Raw genomic sequence first — 17125 nt, 5'->3', positions numbered from 1 at the left:
CGAGGATTGGCTAAATTACAGATACCCCTGAGGTTTCGAAAATTACATCCCGCCCCTAAGGTTTGTATTTTCATAACAATTTGCCCCCTGAGGTTTAAATTTCATAACAAATTACCCCCTAATTTGTTATGCAAATATAGCATTCAGGAGGAAATTTGTAATTTCTCAAACCTCAGGGGGTATTTATAATTTAGCCAAACCTCGAGGGGGTATATGTAATTTGCCCTTTTATAAAAGATGATATGTTAATGATTAAGTTGTGTTCATTTCTATAAAAATAAAAATGTGAAATATGGACTTTCAAACTCATAACCTTGAAAATGTTACCATTGAGCATGTTTCATAATTTTTTTATGTAAATATCATGTTGGTTAAGTAAATTTAGAAAAAGTTGTGAAATTGTTATTGGTAGAGAATTTGGTAAAAATATTACCTCTTTAAGTAGCTTGGCATGAAAAATGGTTATGTTGAAATATAGTTATGTTTGAAGGATGAGGCATGTGAAGTTAGATTTGATATTATAAATTTGAAATTTTTTGAATATAATAAACTTATTAATTTAGTAGATTAAATTAGTTTTGGTTAAAAACTTATATCCGTTATGGCTAAAAGTGTGTTATTAAGATTATACCATAACTTTTGACATAGTAGGATGGAAATGGTAATATTTAATAAGTAAGAATTTTCTTTGAGTTATATATATATTTTTGCAAGATCTAGATGATTTTCGAAATCATCATTTGATTTGTTTTGAAAATTGATTGTTAATTTAAGAAGATGAGAGATTTTTTTTGAAAGTGAGTTTACTTTCTTGTTCCTTTTAAATTAGAAATTGAGGGTTTTGAACTATAAGGATTGAAGAGATATGTTTTTGGTGACTTCCTTTCAATAAATGAAGATGAGTGGTTTTGGTGAGAAAACATAGAAATTGGGAGTTTTTAAGAAAGATGTTAACAATCTTTGAAGATGTTGTTGTATTTATTTTGTGTGCCAAAATAAATGATATTTGAAAAATTATTTATTTGTTTACATATAAATGATTGTTTTCATGTAATATGAGAATTGTTGAAGTTTTTGAAATTGTTATTCAAAATGTTGATATAGTCTTGAAGTGACTAAATGGTTGAGATTACTCTAAGTGTGGGAATTATGTTGTCCTATGGATGAATTGGAATAAAAGTATTTATATTCATCTTAAGAAATTACATTGAAATGAGAAATGAGAATTTTGATCACAATGGGAATATTGTGTGGAAGTATTGAAAGTGGAAGAAATATTGCATTGTATTATTAATCATTGCATTGGCATATCAATTCATTTGATAATGATGAAATTTGAAATTTGATTTGAAAACTTTGCATTGAGAAAGGAATGTTGGGAAATAAGTTTTCATGAAATGATTTTGGGGTAAATACGGTGGTAAGTCTTGAAAGATGGTGTAGATGAATTTGATTAAGTTGGCCTATGTGTCCTTGGTGAAAGACCAGAAAACCGCACGGATAAGTGTCGAGCCTTCCAGTTAATACTGGTAAAAATGACAGATTATAGGTGTCGAGCCTTCCAATTAATACTGGTAAAAATGACAAATTAGTAGTACTTGTATAGTCTACTTGCAGATACCAGCCTAGAGATTACTTGAGTCGTATTTACCATCTTGGAATTTTATTAAAATTGTTGGATTAATGTGTTTTCAAATTGGCATTGTGCGTAAGATTTTCAAAAGATGAAAAAAATATTTTGAGCATGACATGGCATATGCATTCATATCATAAGATTGTATAAAATGTATTTAATGCTTTGTTAAATGTCATTATAAATTGTTTAATTATTTGATTCAATCGACAAATAGGTTATTGAATGAATTGAAAAGGATGTCATGTTGTATTTGAGGCATGCGTATTTATTTAAGTTAACTAGTTGTGGTTAATCAAATGAATTGGATTAAAGATTTTATATAATAGAATCATATGGTTTTGACATGATATGATTTTACATAAATGTATGAGTATCTTTGTAGCCGTATATCTTCTAATGTTTTAATATGAGATTGTTTGGTGAGCTAGTGGTTGCTTACCCCTTACCTATACATGTGTACAGGGAATGCTTTTCGGATTTGAAGATCAAACAATAGGTTTTACCATTTCATAAGTGTAATGTAGTAATGGATTATATTACTTCATTTGTTATTTGGCTGAGTGCTAGTTTTTTATAAAGAGTAGTGTCCTCTCTTTTATTGTAAGCCTCGGGGTATTTCTTTTATTTGTATGTAAATGTCATTGTTGTATAACGAGAGGGAATGTGTATATTTAATTATTTATCATTTCATCCAATGATGAAATATTATTTGTAAATGGACTTAATTAATGAATATTGGTAATGTTATCAGAGTGATAAAATACGGGGTGTGACAAGAGGTATAAAAAAACCAAACAAAAGGTCGTAATACTGTGTGGACAGTTAGGCATTGGAACCACTTTGCAACTGAGTTACAAAATCAGTATGGGTTTTGATACACACCAAAACAGGTGAGACAAAAATATCAGCGACTGAAAGCTGATTGCCAAACTTTCAAGCGACTTTAGGTACAGACCGGTCTGGGATAGGATCTCATTGTAGAAACGGTTATTGCACTTGATGATTTTTGGGATAAGGTATTGAATTAACCTGTACCTTTTCAATTTTTTTTTTGTAAAATTTTGTCACACATACAATAAGGTTATTTGCAAAATTTTCAATTAGAGGTAGGCAACAAAAAATGTAAAGAAATTCTGGACGAAATGATTTGAGTATTTTCATGAAATGACCGAAATTGTTGAAAACTGCTGTGCCACAAGGACATTGGACGAAATGCTTAACAAGTTTTGGTCGTCTGGAGCTGGTGGGAGTAATGCGGCTGAAGCCATTGCTCTTGACTCACTCGGCGATGACTATATGGAACCATCTAAGGTCAAAAGTCACAAGAGGGGCCCTATAAATAGCCAGAGTAACAGTGGTCATTCTAAAAGGTCACGATCATGTGGATTTGATGATGTTTGCGCAGTTTTCACTACCTACATACAAGCAAAAACGGAACAGTCTCGTACACGATCAACAAACACGGAGGCTGTAAGTGCAGGTGGTGATGACTATTTCCTTGATGTATGCCAAATTGCCCTGCTAGAGCTTAGGGACATGCCACCGGTCCAGATACAGAGGCTGTAAGTGCAAGTGGTGATGACTATTTCCTTGATGCATGTCAAGTTGCCCTACTAAAGCTTGGGGACATACCACCGACCCAGTATGTTAGGGCATTGACACTATTCAAAGACAAGGAATGGAGGAGGTTCTTTATGTGTACTCCTATGCATATGTGCCTAGGTATGATCCTAGCTTTGTAGTCAAAGGAGAAGTTGTGGCTTGATGGAGTTTGCAGTTCTCTTTGTGGTTGTGCAACATGATTTGATGATTTCTATTTTTTTTGGCACTTGATGACATGTGGGTTTTTATCTGTCTTTGTATGTTTATTTTTATATTTTTGTGACATTGTTTTTATTTCATATTTAGATGTGATTTTATTCTTCTGCATTCATTCATGTTCGTTTTCTTCATTCTGCTTCAACTTTCAATTTTACACACAACATACAATATGCATTAGTATGTATGACAAGATGAGTAAATATTAATATGTTTTTTCTTTGCATGCATATTTCCATTTAGTTCGATAAATGACTAAGGCCGACAAATTAATGACAGTGGTTAATTTCAGTTTCATCAATGATGGTAACAGTTATCATGTTGTTAATTATTTATTATAATTCTGCTTTTATTGTCATGTAGCAGAAACAATATATCATCCGACAGAAAAAATAATGCAGTGGTAGGCTCATCAGAGGAGGATGAGGTTATCAAAGTTTTTATGGACTTTTTTATGATTGCTTTTATGAATAAACATATAAATGCGTCAAGCAGCAGAAGACCGTAGCGAACCTGTCCATTCAAAGGTGATCATTACATCTTTAGTTTATTAAATGACCATCCTGAAACAATGATGGACATCATGCAAATGGATACCCAAACATTCATTTTATTGGAAGACACTTTACTTCAAAATGGCTTTGTCAAAACTGAACATATGCATATCAGTGTCAAGGAATCGCTTGGCATTTTTTTGTACACATTGGCACAAAATGACCGACATAGGCTACTGGCCGATAGATTTCGACACTCCACTAAAACTATTTGTTAGTACATTAAAATCATTATGCGGGTACTATGCAAGCTTACATCAACGGTTATCAAACCACATAACCAATACAAGATACCGACAAAAATTTTAAATGATAAGAGGTTTTTTCCCTGATTTAAGGTATGACTATATGTTTGACGAGTAAATTTGCAATAACGGTAACGAAGGAATTTTTTTGTTATGTTTTCAAAGTAAGATCTAGGTTTGTTTCGCGTTTAATGTCTAACTAATATATTTCAAATAGGATTGTGTTAGTACTATCGATGGTACATTGGTGGATGCGTGGGTCCCTGCCTCAAGATAAAATACATTCTGTGGTCGCAAAGCCACGGTATCGCAAAATGTACTCGCAGCTTGCGACTTCGACATGTTGTTCTCATTTATTAATTCTAGATGGGAAAGAAGCGCCCACGACAACGCAATTTTAGTTGACTCAATTACAAGAGTTGCTCTACATTTCCCACACCCACCCCATGGCAAGTGTCACCAAATAACACACTGTACTTTCTTAAATGTTGATATTTGTGTACATGTATTTGACAGAGCATTACAAACATTATTTACATATAGACAAGTATTATTTAGTGGATACCAAGTTCACGAACATGCTTGGATTTCTTGTCCTATTTCGTTCCTAGCGCTATCACTTGCAAGAGTTTCATGGCTATCATTATTATGGACCCAAGGAATTGTTTAACCATCGACGTTCGTCATTACGGTCCATGCCAAATTACAAGTTCACACGATAAGGACCCATCGTGATTGCATGTTGTGTAGTACACAATTAGATCTGCTTGCATGCAACTATGGACCCATTCTTCATGGAAGCTGATAATGAAATGGCGTCAGAAGCGGCAGCAGAGGGGTTTGTTGGAGGCCAAGCTGACTGTGTTGACATGTCACAACATGCGTTGACGTACTAATCGAACTTGAGGGATGCAGTTGCTACTGCTATGTGGGAAAATCATGTTGGCCATGGGTAGATTTGTGATGTGAAGAAATAATGTGAATTTGGTAGTATTATATGTATTATTACATTCGTCTTTCTATTTATAATGTGTAAAATGCAATTGTAATTTGAACTGTGTTCTTTAAAAGTGTTGTTTTAAAAAAATTAAATTCTCCATTTTTGGTGTGCAACTCCTCATTATAGTACAATAATACTGTGATTATATGTGTCTCCGATAGTGGTGTGGTTCAAATAGTTATGTATTCAAATTATTTGTCGCATATTTCTGGAATTAAATTGGTGTGATTTTTTTTTTTGGGGTCCTATTTTATAAGAACTACTTAACTTTGCACACATTTCAAGAAAAAAAAAACAAATTCCAATAGAAATTGTGGTTTTTGTAATACTATTGTAAAAAAAAAAAAAAAATTAAATTTGAGATTAATTTTTAATAGTAGTATAAATTTAAAAAAAGAAGAAGGAATTGTTGAACCTTTTTTCTTTTCAAATTAGGACAAATAAATTGGAACTTTTATAAATATGAAGTTGAGGAATCATAATGGTTACATACATGTAAAAAATGTATAGATCCACAACATCAATCTATTTTAATTATATTTTTCGACTTAATTTTTTTTAAAGATAAATTACACTTTACACTCTTAAAGTGTTATCCAATTTTCATTTTGACCTAGAAAGAACATTTTATTTTTAATTTTAAAAATGTGGTCCTTCAATTTACATACTTCTGTCAATTCTTGAAAGTTGGTAATGATGAATTAATTTTACCTTTCATAGAAAATACAAAAAGTATGTTATCTGTCATACCAAATTTAAAATTTGGCAACAATCCTTTTTAACTCATATTTAATAATGTATTATAACACTATCAAAATTTAAGTATAATTATTTTTCTTTCTTTTTATTCTTTTCTTATTGGTCCAAAAAAATAATATTTATATTTGACATTTTATAAGTAATATTTTTTTTTTTTGCAGTTGCACCAATAAAGCATAGAATTTTGAAGATGACACTCTTACACCATGCTTCATAGCCCAATGGGTAAAAAAAAAAAAAAAAAAAAAAAAAAGACACATTCTGATACCTACTGAAGAGTTCACAAAAGTTACGTAATATCAAATGCAGTACTATCTGATAAATCAGACGTAAATTCTAATACCTATAATTAGGTGGTACGCATAAGTTACATCTAATATGTTTGTCGAGTAAATAATTTTCAATACCAATTCAACAAACATATTAAATATAGACAATTTCGTGAACATTAAATTGAAAATATCTGATATAGAAAAAATAATTATTAAATATGAATAACATAGAAATAGAGCATAATTTAATACAAATTCTGTATTTTTAATAAATTCTGTAACCCACGTATAAATATATTTTTTTCAAACTCTGTAACCCATGTACAAATGTTCACATTTATTAAATATTTTTATTCAATATTGTAATTGAAATTGGTTTTTTGTAATTGGAAATATAATTGAAATTAGTGTTGGCCAGCCAAAAATGTTGTTGTCTAGCCAAAGTTGTTTTCAATTAAAAGGTTAATTTTTGGCCAGCCAAAATTCAATGAAAACAGTGTATTGATAACTTCTATTAGATGCAACACAGACAGAACAAACCTTGACTTCTGTAACATATACATAATTTAACATACATTTTTAACAAAATAAAAGGTAATTAGAAAAAAAAACACAAATAAAAGCAGTACAACAAACAATTTTTTTTTTTAAAAACATGTAAAATGTCATTGTTGGGTGGTGGTGGAGGTGGAGGTGGAGGGAAGTAGTGATGGTAGAGTTAACTGACTCAATGGTCAATTTGATCTAAGTGATTGCTTGTCACTTCTTGACGTGTTTCAGTGTCCACATGAAACTCACCAAATTGTTAAATTAGTGAGTTATGAGCGGCGACAAATGCATCGAACTGATTACCCAATGCATTCAATTGATTAGCCATTTGTTGTTCTCATTGAACGCGCTGATTGTGTCATTCTTGTTCCATCGCCAAATAATCATTCCAGTATTGTTATTGATCATTTTATGGCATGGCATTATCATGGGGGTCTTCGGGGGCATAATCTATTGGTGCATTTGCAGCATTCAGAGATCTCATTAAGTTTTTAGCGCCACCAGCTCGGGTCAGTGTGTACTCTGAAATTGGTGAAGTGCTTTTCATTTCTGCTTCACCTATAAGTCTGACATCAAAAGCTTTGAAAAGTTTGGTTAGCAGAGCTCCAAAAAGCAATGACCGGCCATTGATAATACCAAGATTTGCAACTATCATTTCCTTCAGTAGTATGTGGCATAAATCCAATTTCAAAACAATATAACAAATAAGTATTGAAAATTGGAACCACATCAAAATGTCATTTTTTCAGAGTGACATTTCCTACTATAAATCGGTGGAGAATACGAAGGTGGGGTTTCAAATGTCTTGCTTGTAAATTACTATTGGTAAATCACCTCTCACAAATTGTAGTACAAACTTCACTTATATCACCAACAATGTTAACAAGGTCAGACTCACTTTGAAATGAATTTGCAAATTCCTTGGCTCAACTCCAATAATTTGTGCCAAAGTGTGGCTATTCAATGTGATTGTTTTACCTTTCACATAAGATGTAAGACTATTCTCTTCCCTCAATAGGTCTCAAGTGAACTTAAAATAAATACAAAAGACTTAGATATACTTTTTGTGGTAAATTGATTAAATTTAGCCACCCCACCATCTCAAGTTTGTTCACCAACAGAGGATCATATTGACGAGGGAAATTTACCCTTCTCCCGATGACAATTGGTCGGTTGCAAAATTGTTCAAAAGCTTGTTCATGATTGTAGCTAAGAAAATCAACATTTGGATAAGCCTGTTGTTACTGTTGTTGGCGTGGTGGAGGGTTAGAGATTTCTCCATGTTCTGGTCTTGCTCTTTTTGTTCTAGGCATGACTTTTGAAGGTAAGCAAAAGGATAGCAAAAGGTAAGCAAAAGATATGCAAGATTTTGGCTGTTGTTGTGAGGAAATGTTGTGCAAAAGGTAAGCAACAGGATAGCCAAAATGAAGCCTCGGGTTGAGCCTTGCTGAGAGTTGTGGACAGGTGCAGCCGGTTAATCAACCGGATGACCCCCCGGTCGGCCGGTTATGTGCAGATTTCGGCTGCTGCTGTTGTGAAGCTCTAAAATTGTGAAACTTTGGTGTTGTGAAGCTCTGAAATTGATTAAACTCTTCCTCTCTTCTTCTTTTACACAGATATGAGTTGTAAATATATAGACTGAATTTGTAAAATTAATTGCAGAAGGTGGTGGACTGAATTTGGCTTTGAGTGTTGTTGTGAAGCTCTAAAATTGATGAAAGCTTCCTCTCTTCTCTTGTTTTGCACGATCAAGATTTGTAAATATATAGACTGAATTGCTGAAATTAATTGAGGTAGATGGTGGACTAAATTTGTAAAATTAATTGAGGTAGGTAGTGGAGGAGGTGGTTGTATGTTTGAGGTTATAGTTGTGGTTGTATTGAAACTATTCAATGATGAAGGTAAATGAAGATGGTGAAGAAGTTGCTGGTTGTATTGAAGTAATGAAGTTCTTAGGTGTGCTCACTGATATAAAGGCCATGTTTGGGAAGTCAGACTATGATGCCATTGATGCATCAGTCAAACAAATGGCCAAAAAGATCTGTAGCTGAGTTTTGTTCTTTTTTTATTTTTTATTTTTTATCAGAAATTGACCAATTGAGGTTTGGCAGAAGATTCATAAGCCTGCAGCACGTATGTGAAATCACAATTTTGCCCTTTCAATTTTTGACTAATAGGCCAACTTAGCCTTGAAACATATAGGGGCAATTTAGTCATTTCAATGCCAAACACATCAATCATCCCGTCAGGCACAATAATATAAATGAGGACGGTACAGAGGTTCACGGGTTTGAATTGAAAATGATGAAAATTAGAAAATGAAAAAATTTCAATAATATTGAATTATGTGTGGTAAACTGTATAAATACTAATCAAATAATATTCTAATTTTTGTTTGACTCCCAATATATATAATATTGATAAATTTGTGGTTATTTATTTGAAAATAACAATATAATAATTAGCAAATGATTGGTGACAGTAATTATTGCAAATATAAAAAAATTGTAACTGAAAAATATTGAAAAAAATATATTCGAACCAAATATACAATCATAAGTTCGGTATGATCAGTAATTGAATATTTATTGTGACCTTTAAATTATTTTGTTTATAAAATTTTCAATAAATTTTTAATTGAAAATTTTTGTTACTAATTAATTTTTTTAGTTGAATTTGAATTTGTTTTGATTATGACTGCTATTTTTTGTTAATCAATAATTTTTAAAATTGAATTTTAAAAAGAGTTTGGTTAATAGTGTTATTGTTTGTTAATAATTAATTTTTTAAATTGAATTTTAAAAAGAGTTTGCTTATGACGGTTGATCAGAAATTTAAATACTTTTTTGAATTGTGTGTTTGATTATGAATTATAGGCTTTTGAATTAAGTTTTGAAAACTCTTTTCAAAACTCATAACCAAACAAATTTTCTTATTTCACATGTCACATCAAACTTTTAAAATTCAATTCAACACTCAACTCAAAACTCAATTCAACACTCTATTCAAAAATCATAGCCAAACAAATTTTCTACATTCAAATCATAATTTCAAAACAAAAATGGCTTTCCTCCAGGGTTTCATTGGACTAGAGGGTATTGTTGGGCCCGTGGGGGCCCACCATGGGTTATGTTCGATAATCTGAACCGTTAATATATAGAACTTGTTGAGATTATATGCCCGTAAAAAATCACATTGATCGGATATTGATAACTATGTGATCAAATCAAACAACTGATTTAATGACATAGTTATTGATATCCGATCAACGTAATTTTTAAAAAACACATAGTATTTGACGAGTTCTACACATTGAACGGTTCGAGTTATCGAAATGGGACCCGTGGTAGGCCCCCACGGGCCCAACAGTCCCCTCTAGTCTGATGAAAAACTAGAGGGAAGCCATTTCCTTTCAAAATTCACAAACTCAAAATATAACTCTATTATCAAATCATATTTTTAAAACTCTATCAAACGCAACTTTAAACTTTCGAAAAATTTAAAAAATTTAGGTAGGAAACCAGAGTCTTTAGGCAAATTTAGGTTTAGGGTTCAATGTAGTTTGGGCTTGTGTATATATAGCAATATAATAAGAAATATAGTGGGTTTTGGTCAATTGTCATATTATTTTTAGCGGGAAAAATAGTTGCACTCGATCCTTTATGATCGTACAATACACGTTTTGTTCTGTTTGAAATTACACTGTAATATAAAGTTCATAAAGTTTAAGTGTTATGAATGAAATTATAAGCAGATTTTGTATTTTTTGTCAAATCACAAGAAGTTAAATTATAATTTATCCTAAAACATTAATGTGTTTAAAATGATTTTTTAATTGAATAGATAATTCTAATAAAAAAGTGATTGATTAATATATGATTTGATTAATAGAGTTAAATTTATGACTTTTTGATGTTTTTTAGCCAAAAAATCTTTGGCATAGAAGTTGGGTTTGTTCTCGGATTGGACAGATATATAGATTAGATTTGTATCTTAGATTATTCTATGGAAAATGATTGGTGGCCCTAAAAAAACTGCCCTAATACTCCTAATTTTCATTTTTGGAAACTGTTTTTTTTTTTCTTTCTTTTTTCCTTTTTTTTTTTTTTTTTTTTACTTGAAATGGAATTTCGGGACATTCGAGCCCCGAAATCTCGGGCCCTCAAGCATGACCGTTATTCTATTCCTGGGCCGAGCCCTAACAGATCCGACCCGACCCGGCCCTGTTTCAGGCCACAAGCCACATCCCTATGGGCTATATACATATACAAAACCCTAAACGCCGCTCATCCTCTTTACAGAGTCTGGAGATTTAGAGAGAGAGAGAGAGAGAAGATGCCGGCTGGACATGGATTGAGGTCAAGGACGAGGGATCTGTTCTCTCGAGGTTTCCGGAAGAAGGGCACAATCAATCTGTCAACATACCTCCGCACTTACCACATCGGTGAGTATGTCGACATCAAAGTGAATGGCGCTGTTCACAAGGGCATGCCCCACAAGTTCTACCATGGCCGCACTGGTCAGGTCTGGAACGTCACCAAGCGCGCCATCGGTGTCGAAATGAACAAGCAGGTTCAAAAACCCTCTTCTCTAATGCTTCCCACTTATATATGCGCTTAAATGTGTTTATGTATTGGATTTTGTAAATCTGTGTTTGCTTTGAAGGTGTTTGATGATTTTCTTGTGTTGAAAAAAAAAAAATCATCTTTGTGTGTTTTTCTGTTCTGAAGGTGTTTGATGATTTGCCTGTGTTGAAATGGTGGATTAGTCATCTGGGTGTTCTTTAGTTTGTGTATTTTATATCAGAAAAAACAATCGTCTTTTTGTGTGTTTATGTTCTGAAGGTGTTTGATGATTTACTTGTCTTGAAATCGTGGAGTAATCATCTGGGTTTTTCCTAGTTTGTGTATTTATATCAGAAAAACAAGCGTCCTTTTATGTCTGATTAAGAATACATTTCCCTTTCTGTTATTTGATTAAGAATGTTCGGTTTTTAGGCAATGTAGTTAATTGGGTATTGTGTTTGTGTGTGCTCTGAAGATGTTCCATGATTTTTTTGTGTGGAAATGGTGGAGTAAAAGTGTCTTTTGGGGTCATTTGATTAAGATTGTTTGGTTTTTAGGTGATATAGTTAATTGGGTATATATTTAATTTGTGTTCTGTGATTTGCCTATGTTGAAATGGCCATCTAGGTTTCCCTTAGTTTTGTGCATTTATATCAGAAAAAAGCGTCTATTGTGTCATTTGATTAAAAACGTTTGGTTTTTTAGTGGTGTAGTTGATTGGGTTTGTCTTTGTATGTAAATGCAGTTTTGTTAGATGGGTTATTTTGTGTTTGATATGGAGGTGTGATGTGTTTGATGCATCCTCTTGTCAGGTTGTTTTGGTTCTTGGATTTGTGGGAGTATTTGTCTCACAAATCCAAAATCCTAACATAGTTTCATTTACAGAGTTTGGGACTTTTCAATTGTTCCTTGTTAACCTTCTATTGTGACAGTGCTATTCTAAATTAATTTATTTGGAAGTGCTCTTCTGCTCTTATTATTACTATATTTTTTTGATGAAATGGAACATAATCAAATTATAGTATGTACATAAATGCAGGTAGGGCACAGGATTATTAGGAAGAGGATCCATGTGCGCATAGAACATGTCCAGCCATCAAGGTGTACCGAGGACTTCAAACTGAGGAAAAAGAAGAATGATCAGTTGAAGGCAGAGGCCAAGGCAAGAGGCGAAGTCATCAGCACAAAGAGGCAGCCAGAAGGTCCTAAACCGGGTTTCATGGTTGAAGGTGCTACCTTGGAGACAGTCACGCCTATACCCTACGATGTGGTCAACGATCTCAAGGGTGGCTATTAGGTTAGCTCGATGTGTTTTTTGGGTTTATGTGCTGCTGCGAACATCTGAAGATTGAATTTTTGTGTCACAATGTTTTGATTTACTGTTTGTTTGGAGTTACTATGCTTAAACATGAGTAGGTACTGGGTTTGTTATGTTTAATGGTTTTTTTTTTTTTAAATGAAATTGCTTATCAATATTTTGTTGTGTTTGTGAATGGTTTTTATCTTCTTTGATGTGTGGAAGTAACTCAACCCAAGTTATATGAATCAATTTGATTTAATTACAGCTTGCTTTTTTTCCCCCTAATTTTATTTTTTGAGCTAGTGTTGCCATGCCATTTTTTTTCTTTTCCTTTTCAGAAGAAAACAATGTGGTCTAAAACACGTTACAAAACAAGAACCATCTTTGGTTAATATAAAAATTCCTAGAAGCACCATAGGAATTCCGTCAAATCATGCTGTGGTCTTAAAAAATTTGGGTTGCCTGGTCTTAAGAAATTCCTAGTTTTTAAATTTGGGTTGCCTAGTTTTTATTCTAGAATATTTCATTGTTTGGAATTCTCAATACATAATTTTAGTGACCAAAACACACACTACCATGAAATCAAAAGAACAATGAAAACATTAATATTTTTGTACAAATCTCACACTACCATGAGATCAAAAGAATGATGAAAACATCAATATTTTTGTACAAATCTCACCATATCATGAGATCAAAAGATCTGTGAAAACATTAATATTTTTGTACAAATCTCACACTACCATGAGATCAAAGAACAATGAAAACATTATGAAGGAAAAAATAGGACAACCTTTCTTTTGTTTGATGATTGACACAAATCAGGGTTCGGCAATGGTTGGTAGCTCGAAAATATATGGCTTGAATGACTCGAAACACTCAAAACGACGTCGTTTTGAGTAAAAACGTCGTTTTGACATTTTCGGGTCATTTGAGCCACAGAATTTGTGGCCACTAAACATTTTTCATCAGAGTTAGGCTGTGTATAGTTTCACCGAGGGGCAGTGTGATTAATTTGATTGAAGCTTGGAATGATTGATTTTCTCTAGTCATTAAACCTGTTCTAATTCTCTTTGTTGGAGTAAATCACATAATTAAATTACAAAAAAGTATGGAAGAATATAGAAAAAGGTATGAAAAATATACATGTCAACACAATAGAGCATACATACTAGAAGTATTTTCATTTCCTGATATTTTCATTATTTTCACTAGTAGTGCTAGATGTGGCCCGTTTGGATTATGAATTTAAGTAACAGAGTAGTGTTTGGTTGATAAGCTGTAAAATAGTTTTTTTTTTTTTTTTTTTTTTTTTTTGTATAATTAACCTTTTTGCTCTTATATGATATAAAAATAATAATTTTGTCATTTTTTTTTCAATTTTAATTTAAAAAGTTATTTCATTAATAAAATTTAATATAATTAGTATTAATTAGTATCATCTAATATAAAAATTGATACACTTAATAAAAATGTAATGGAAGTATTATTGTAACAATTTTTTTCCATTATAAATTAATTAGTATCAATTAATTGCTTAATCAGTATCAATTTAGTATCAATTAATGGCTTAATTAGTCTGAATTAATATTAAAATTATTAATTAGTATCAATTAATATTAATAATCAATAATTGTTATTAATTAGTATCAATTAATAATTAATTCATTACAAAAATATACACTATTAAATTTTTTTAGTTGTGATTCTGTTTTTATTAAATTTTTTTCATTTCAATTAAATTGTAAAATAAATTGTGTAATTTATTTAATGGATATAAATTGCACAATTTATTTCAATATTAATTGAAAATTTTTTTTTATTGGTATTTCATTTTTTCATTTTTATTAATTCATTTTTTCATTTGACAAATCCTTTCATTTTTTTCAATTTATATCATTTTTTTAGTGATATTTCATTTTTTTTAAAAAAAAATTCATTACAAAACCCTAGAACAATTGTTTTCATTAATATCAACTAGAAATCCCAAAAATTTTCCGGATCCCACGCCAAAGGCACACTTAGACGCATTCAAATCAGTGCTGTGCAAGATTTGAAGCAGCCCAGCTTGACTAAGGACGTGTAGCATTTGGCCGGGATGGCCGCCGCGCTTAATCGATTTATAAGCCGGTCATCAGATCGTTGCCGCCCTTTCTTTCAGGCATTGAAATCAAAGTTCTCGTGGGACGAAGATTGTGACCGGGCTTTGGCCGAGCTCAAGGAGTATCTGTCGTCTCCGCCACTGTTGGTTACACCAAAGCCAGGCGAGGAACTCTATCTTTACCTTGCCGTCTCACAGCATGCAGTCAGTGCGGTGCTTGTCCGAGCTGAAGGAATTAAGCACCTCCCAATCTTCTACGTCAGTAAGACCTTGCTACCAGCAGAGTCGAGATACTTGTCGTTGGAAAAGCTTGCGTTAGCATTGATGATGGTTTCAAGGAAGTTAGCGCACTATTTTCACGCCCATACCATCATCGTTCTGACCGAATTCCCCTTTAAGGCCTTGTTTGAACGGACAGATTTCTCTGGCCGAATTCTCAAGTGGACGGTCGAATTGGGTCAATTTGATGTCAAGTTCCAGCCGTGCACTGCTATAAAAGCCCAGATATTGGCCGATTTCGTTGCAGAATTCTCACCTGGAACTTATCTGGTGTGCCCGGTCGACATTGCCGTGGCAGATGATGAGGTGAACGCAAGCACGACCGAGACACAACAACTTGATAGAGTTGGCGACGCGGACTTTGCGCGCCCCTCCGGCACACCCTCAGTTTGTACAAATCCACCGCACGGTGTTGCGATAATGGAATTGGGAATCACCGTCCAACCTGCTCTGTCCGGTACCGCATCACAAAGGGGGGAAGAAGTGGAAGCACTCAGCATAGAGCCTGTGGCCGGCATAATACCGCAACCTGGAGATTCGCCTACGGACTTGGGCATTGTAGATCAACTTGCCGAGTCCGGTGCCGAATCACCAAGAGGGGAAGAAGTGGAAGCACTCAGCACAGAGCCTACGGCCGACATAATACCGCAGCCTGGAGATTCGCCTACGGACTTGGGCATTGTAGATCAACTTGTCGAGTTCGGTGCCGAATCACTAAGGAGGGCTGAAGTGGAACCAGTCGGCACAGAATGTGCAGCCGAACAGCCGAACAGCCGTGATCTCATCGACCTTCGAAACTCTCAGGACCCTTCAGAATGTTGGAAGCTCTTTGTGGGGGAGATGTGGAAACTTTTCGTTGATAGAGCGTCAAACCGTCACGGTGCCGGGCTAGGTATCGTTCTTATCTTGCCGGATGGCCTAACTATTGAACATTCTATCACCCTTGGCTTCCTAGCATCCAACAACGAGGCTGAGTACGAGGCACTTTTGGCCGGACTCAAGAGCGCCCTTCAGATGAAGGCTTTCGAGCTAATGGTGTACAGTGATTCCCAGCTCGTGGTTAACCAAGCCGCTGGGATTTATGAAGCAAAGGATGACAGAATGGCAAAGTACCAAGCTCTGGTCAGGGAACACATCAAGCAATTTCAGGCAATCAGAGTTTAACAGATTGGCCGAGAGGAAAACAACCGAGTTGATGAGCTGGCCGGCCTTGCTTCAATGGTTGATTGTACATCTCCTAACCCCCTGTTAATTGAATTCCTTCCACGGCCAAGCATAGAGGAAGCCGGGCAGACGGATGTACTCTGCGCCGCGCTAGGTCCTTCTTGGATGGACCCTATAGCCCTGTTTCTCAGAGATCGGACTTTGCCAGCCGACAAGAAAGAAGCGCACAAAGTCCGGGTGAAGTCAGAGCGGTTTTGGCTCTCTCTATCTAGAGCGTTGTGTAAAAAGTCCTTCACCGGTCCTTATCTGAAGTGCGTGCACCCGAGTAGCGTGGAGGCCTTCTTGTACGAAATTCACGAAGGCATCTGTGGCAGTCATGTAGGGGGCAGGTCCCTGGCCTATCGGGCTATTTCGTAGGGCTACTGGTGGCCGTGCATGCAGGCTGACGCATAAAAATATGTTCGCAAGTGTGAAAAATGCCAGAAATTCGCCCATCAGATCCACCAGCTGGCCAGGGAACTTCTTCCCCTCACCAGTCCTTGGCCCTTTGCAATGTGGGGGCTCGATATAGTCGGGCCGCTACCAACAGCACCAGGCAACCGGAAGTTCTTCATCGCGGCCACAGATTACTTCACCAAATGGGTTGAAGCTGAGCCCTTGGCAACAATCAAGGAGAAAGACGTGAAGCGGTTTGTCTGACAGAATGTGGTCACGCGGTTTGGCGTCCCCAAGATTTTGATCTCTGATAATGGCACCCAGTTTGACGGTCGCCTATTCAGAGGATTTTGTGAAGATCTAAAGATTGAATTCTACAACTCTACTCCGGCTTACCCGCAGTCCAATGGTCAGGCCGAGGCATCAAACAAGACCATCCTGGATGGGT

At 34.6% G+C, this 17125-nt stretch overlaps 1 protein-coding gene across 1 annotated transcript; it reads left to right on the top strand.

Moving 5' to 3' along the window:
- The first annotated feature begins 11097 nt into the window (after positions 1-11097).
- On the top strand, positions 11098-12873 carry LOC114295237 (large ribosomal subunit protein eL21z/eL21y). Its single transcript, XM_028239451.2, has 2 exons — positions 11098-11405; positions 12438-12873. The coding sequence occupies exons 1-2, from the start codon at positions 11169-11171 to the stop codon at positions 12693-12695; spliced, it is 495 nt and encodes a 164-aa protein (XP_028095252.1). The 5' UTR covers positions 11098-11168; the 3' UTR covers positions 12696-12873.
- The last annotated feature ends 4252 nt before the right edge of the window (positions 12874-17125 follow it).

This window comes from Camellia sinensis, chromosome 2 (genome assembly GCF_055761805.1).
Source record: "Camellia sinensis isolate YWXY chromosome 2, ASM5576180v1, whole genome shotgun sequence".
Lineage (NCBI taxonomy): Eukaryota > Viridiplantae > Streptophyta > Magnoliopsida > Ericales > Theaceae > Camellia > Camellia sinensis.
Note: the sequence above shows the minus strand (reverse complement) of the source record. Positions and strands in the feature narration are given on the sequence as shown.

Coding starts and splice junctions, on each gene's coding strand:
- LOC114295237 (XM_028239451.2), top strand. CDS start 11,169: ATGCCGGCTGGACATGGATTGAGGTCAAGGACGAGGGATCTGTTCTCT. Junction 11,406..12,437: donor GTGTCGAAATGAACAAGCAG/GTTCAAAAACCC, acceptor ACATAAATGCAG/GTAGGGCACAGGATTATTAG.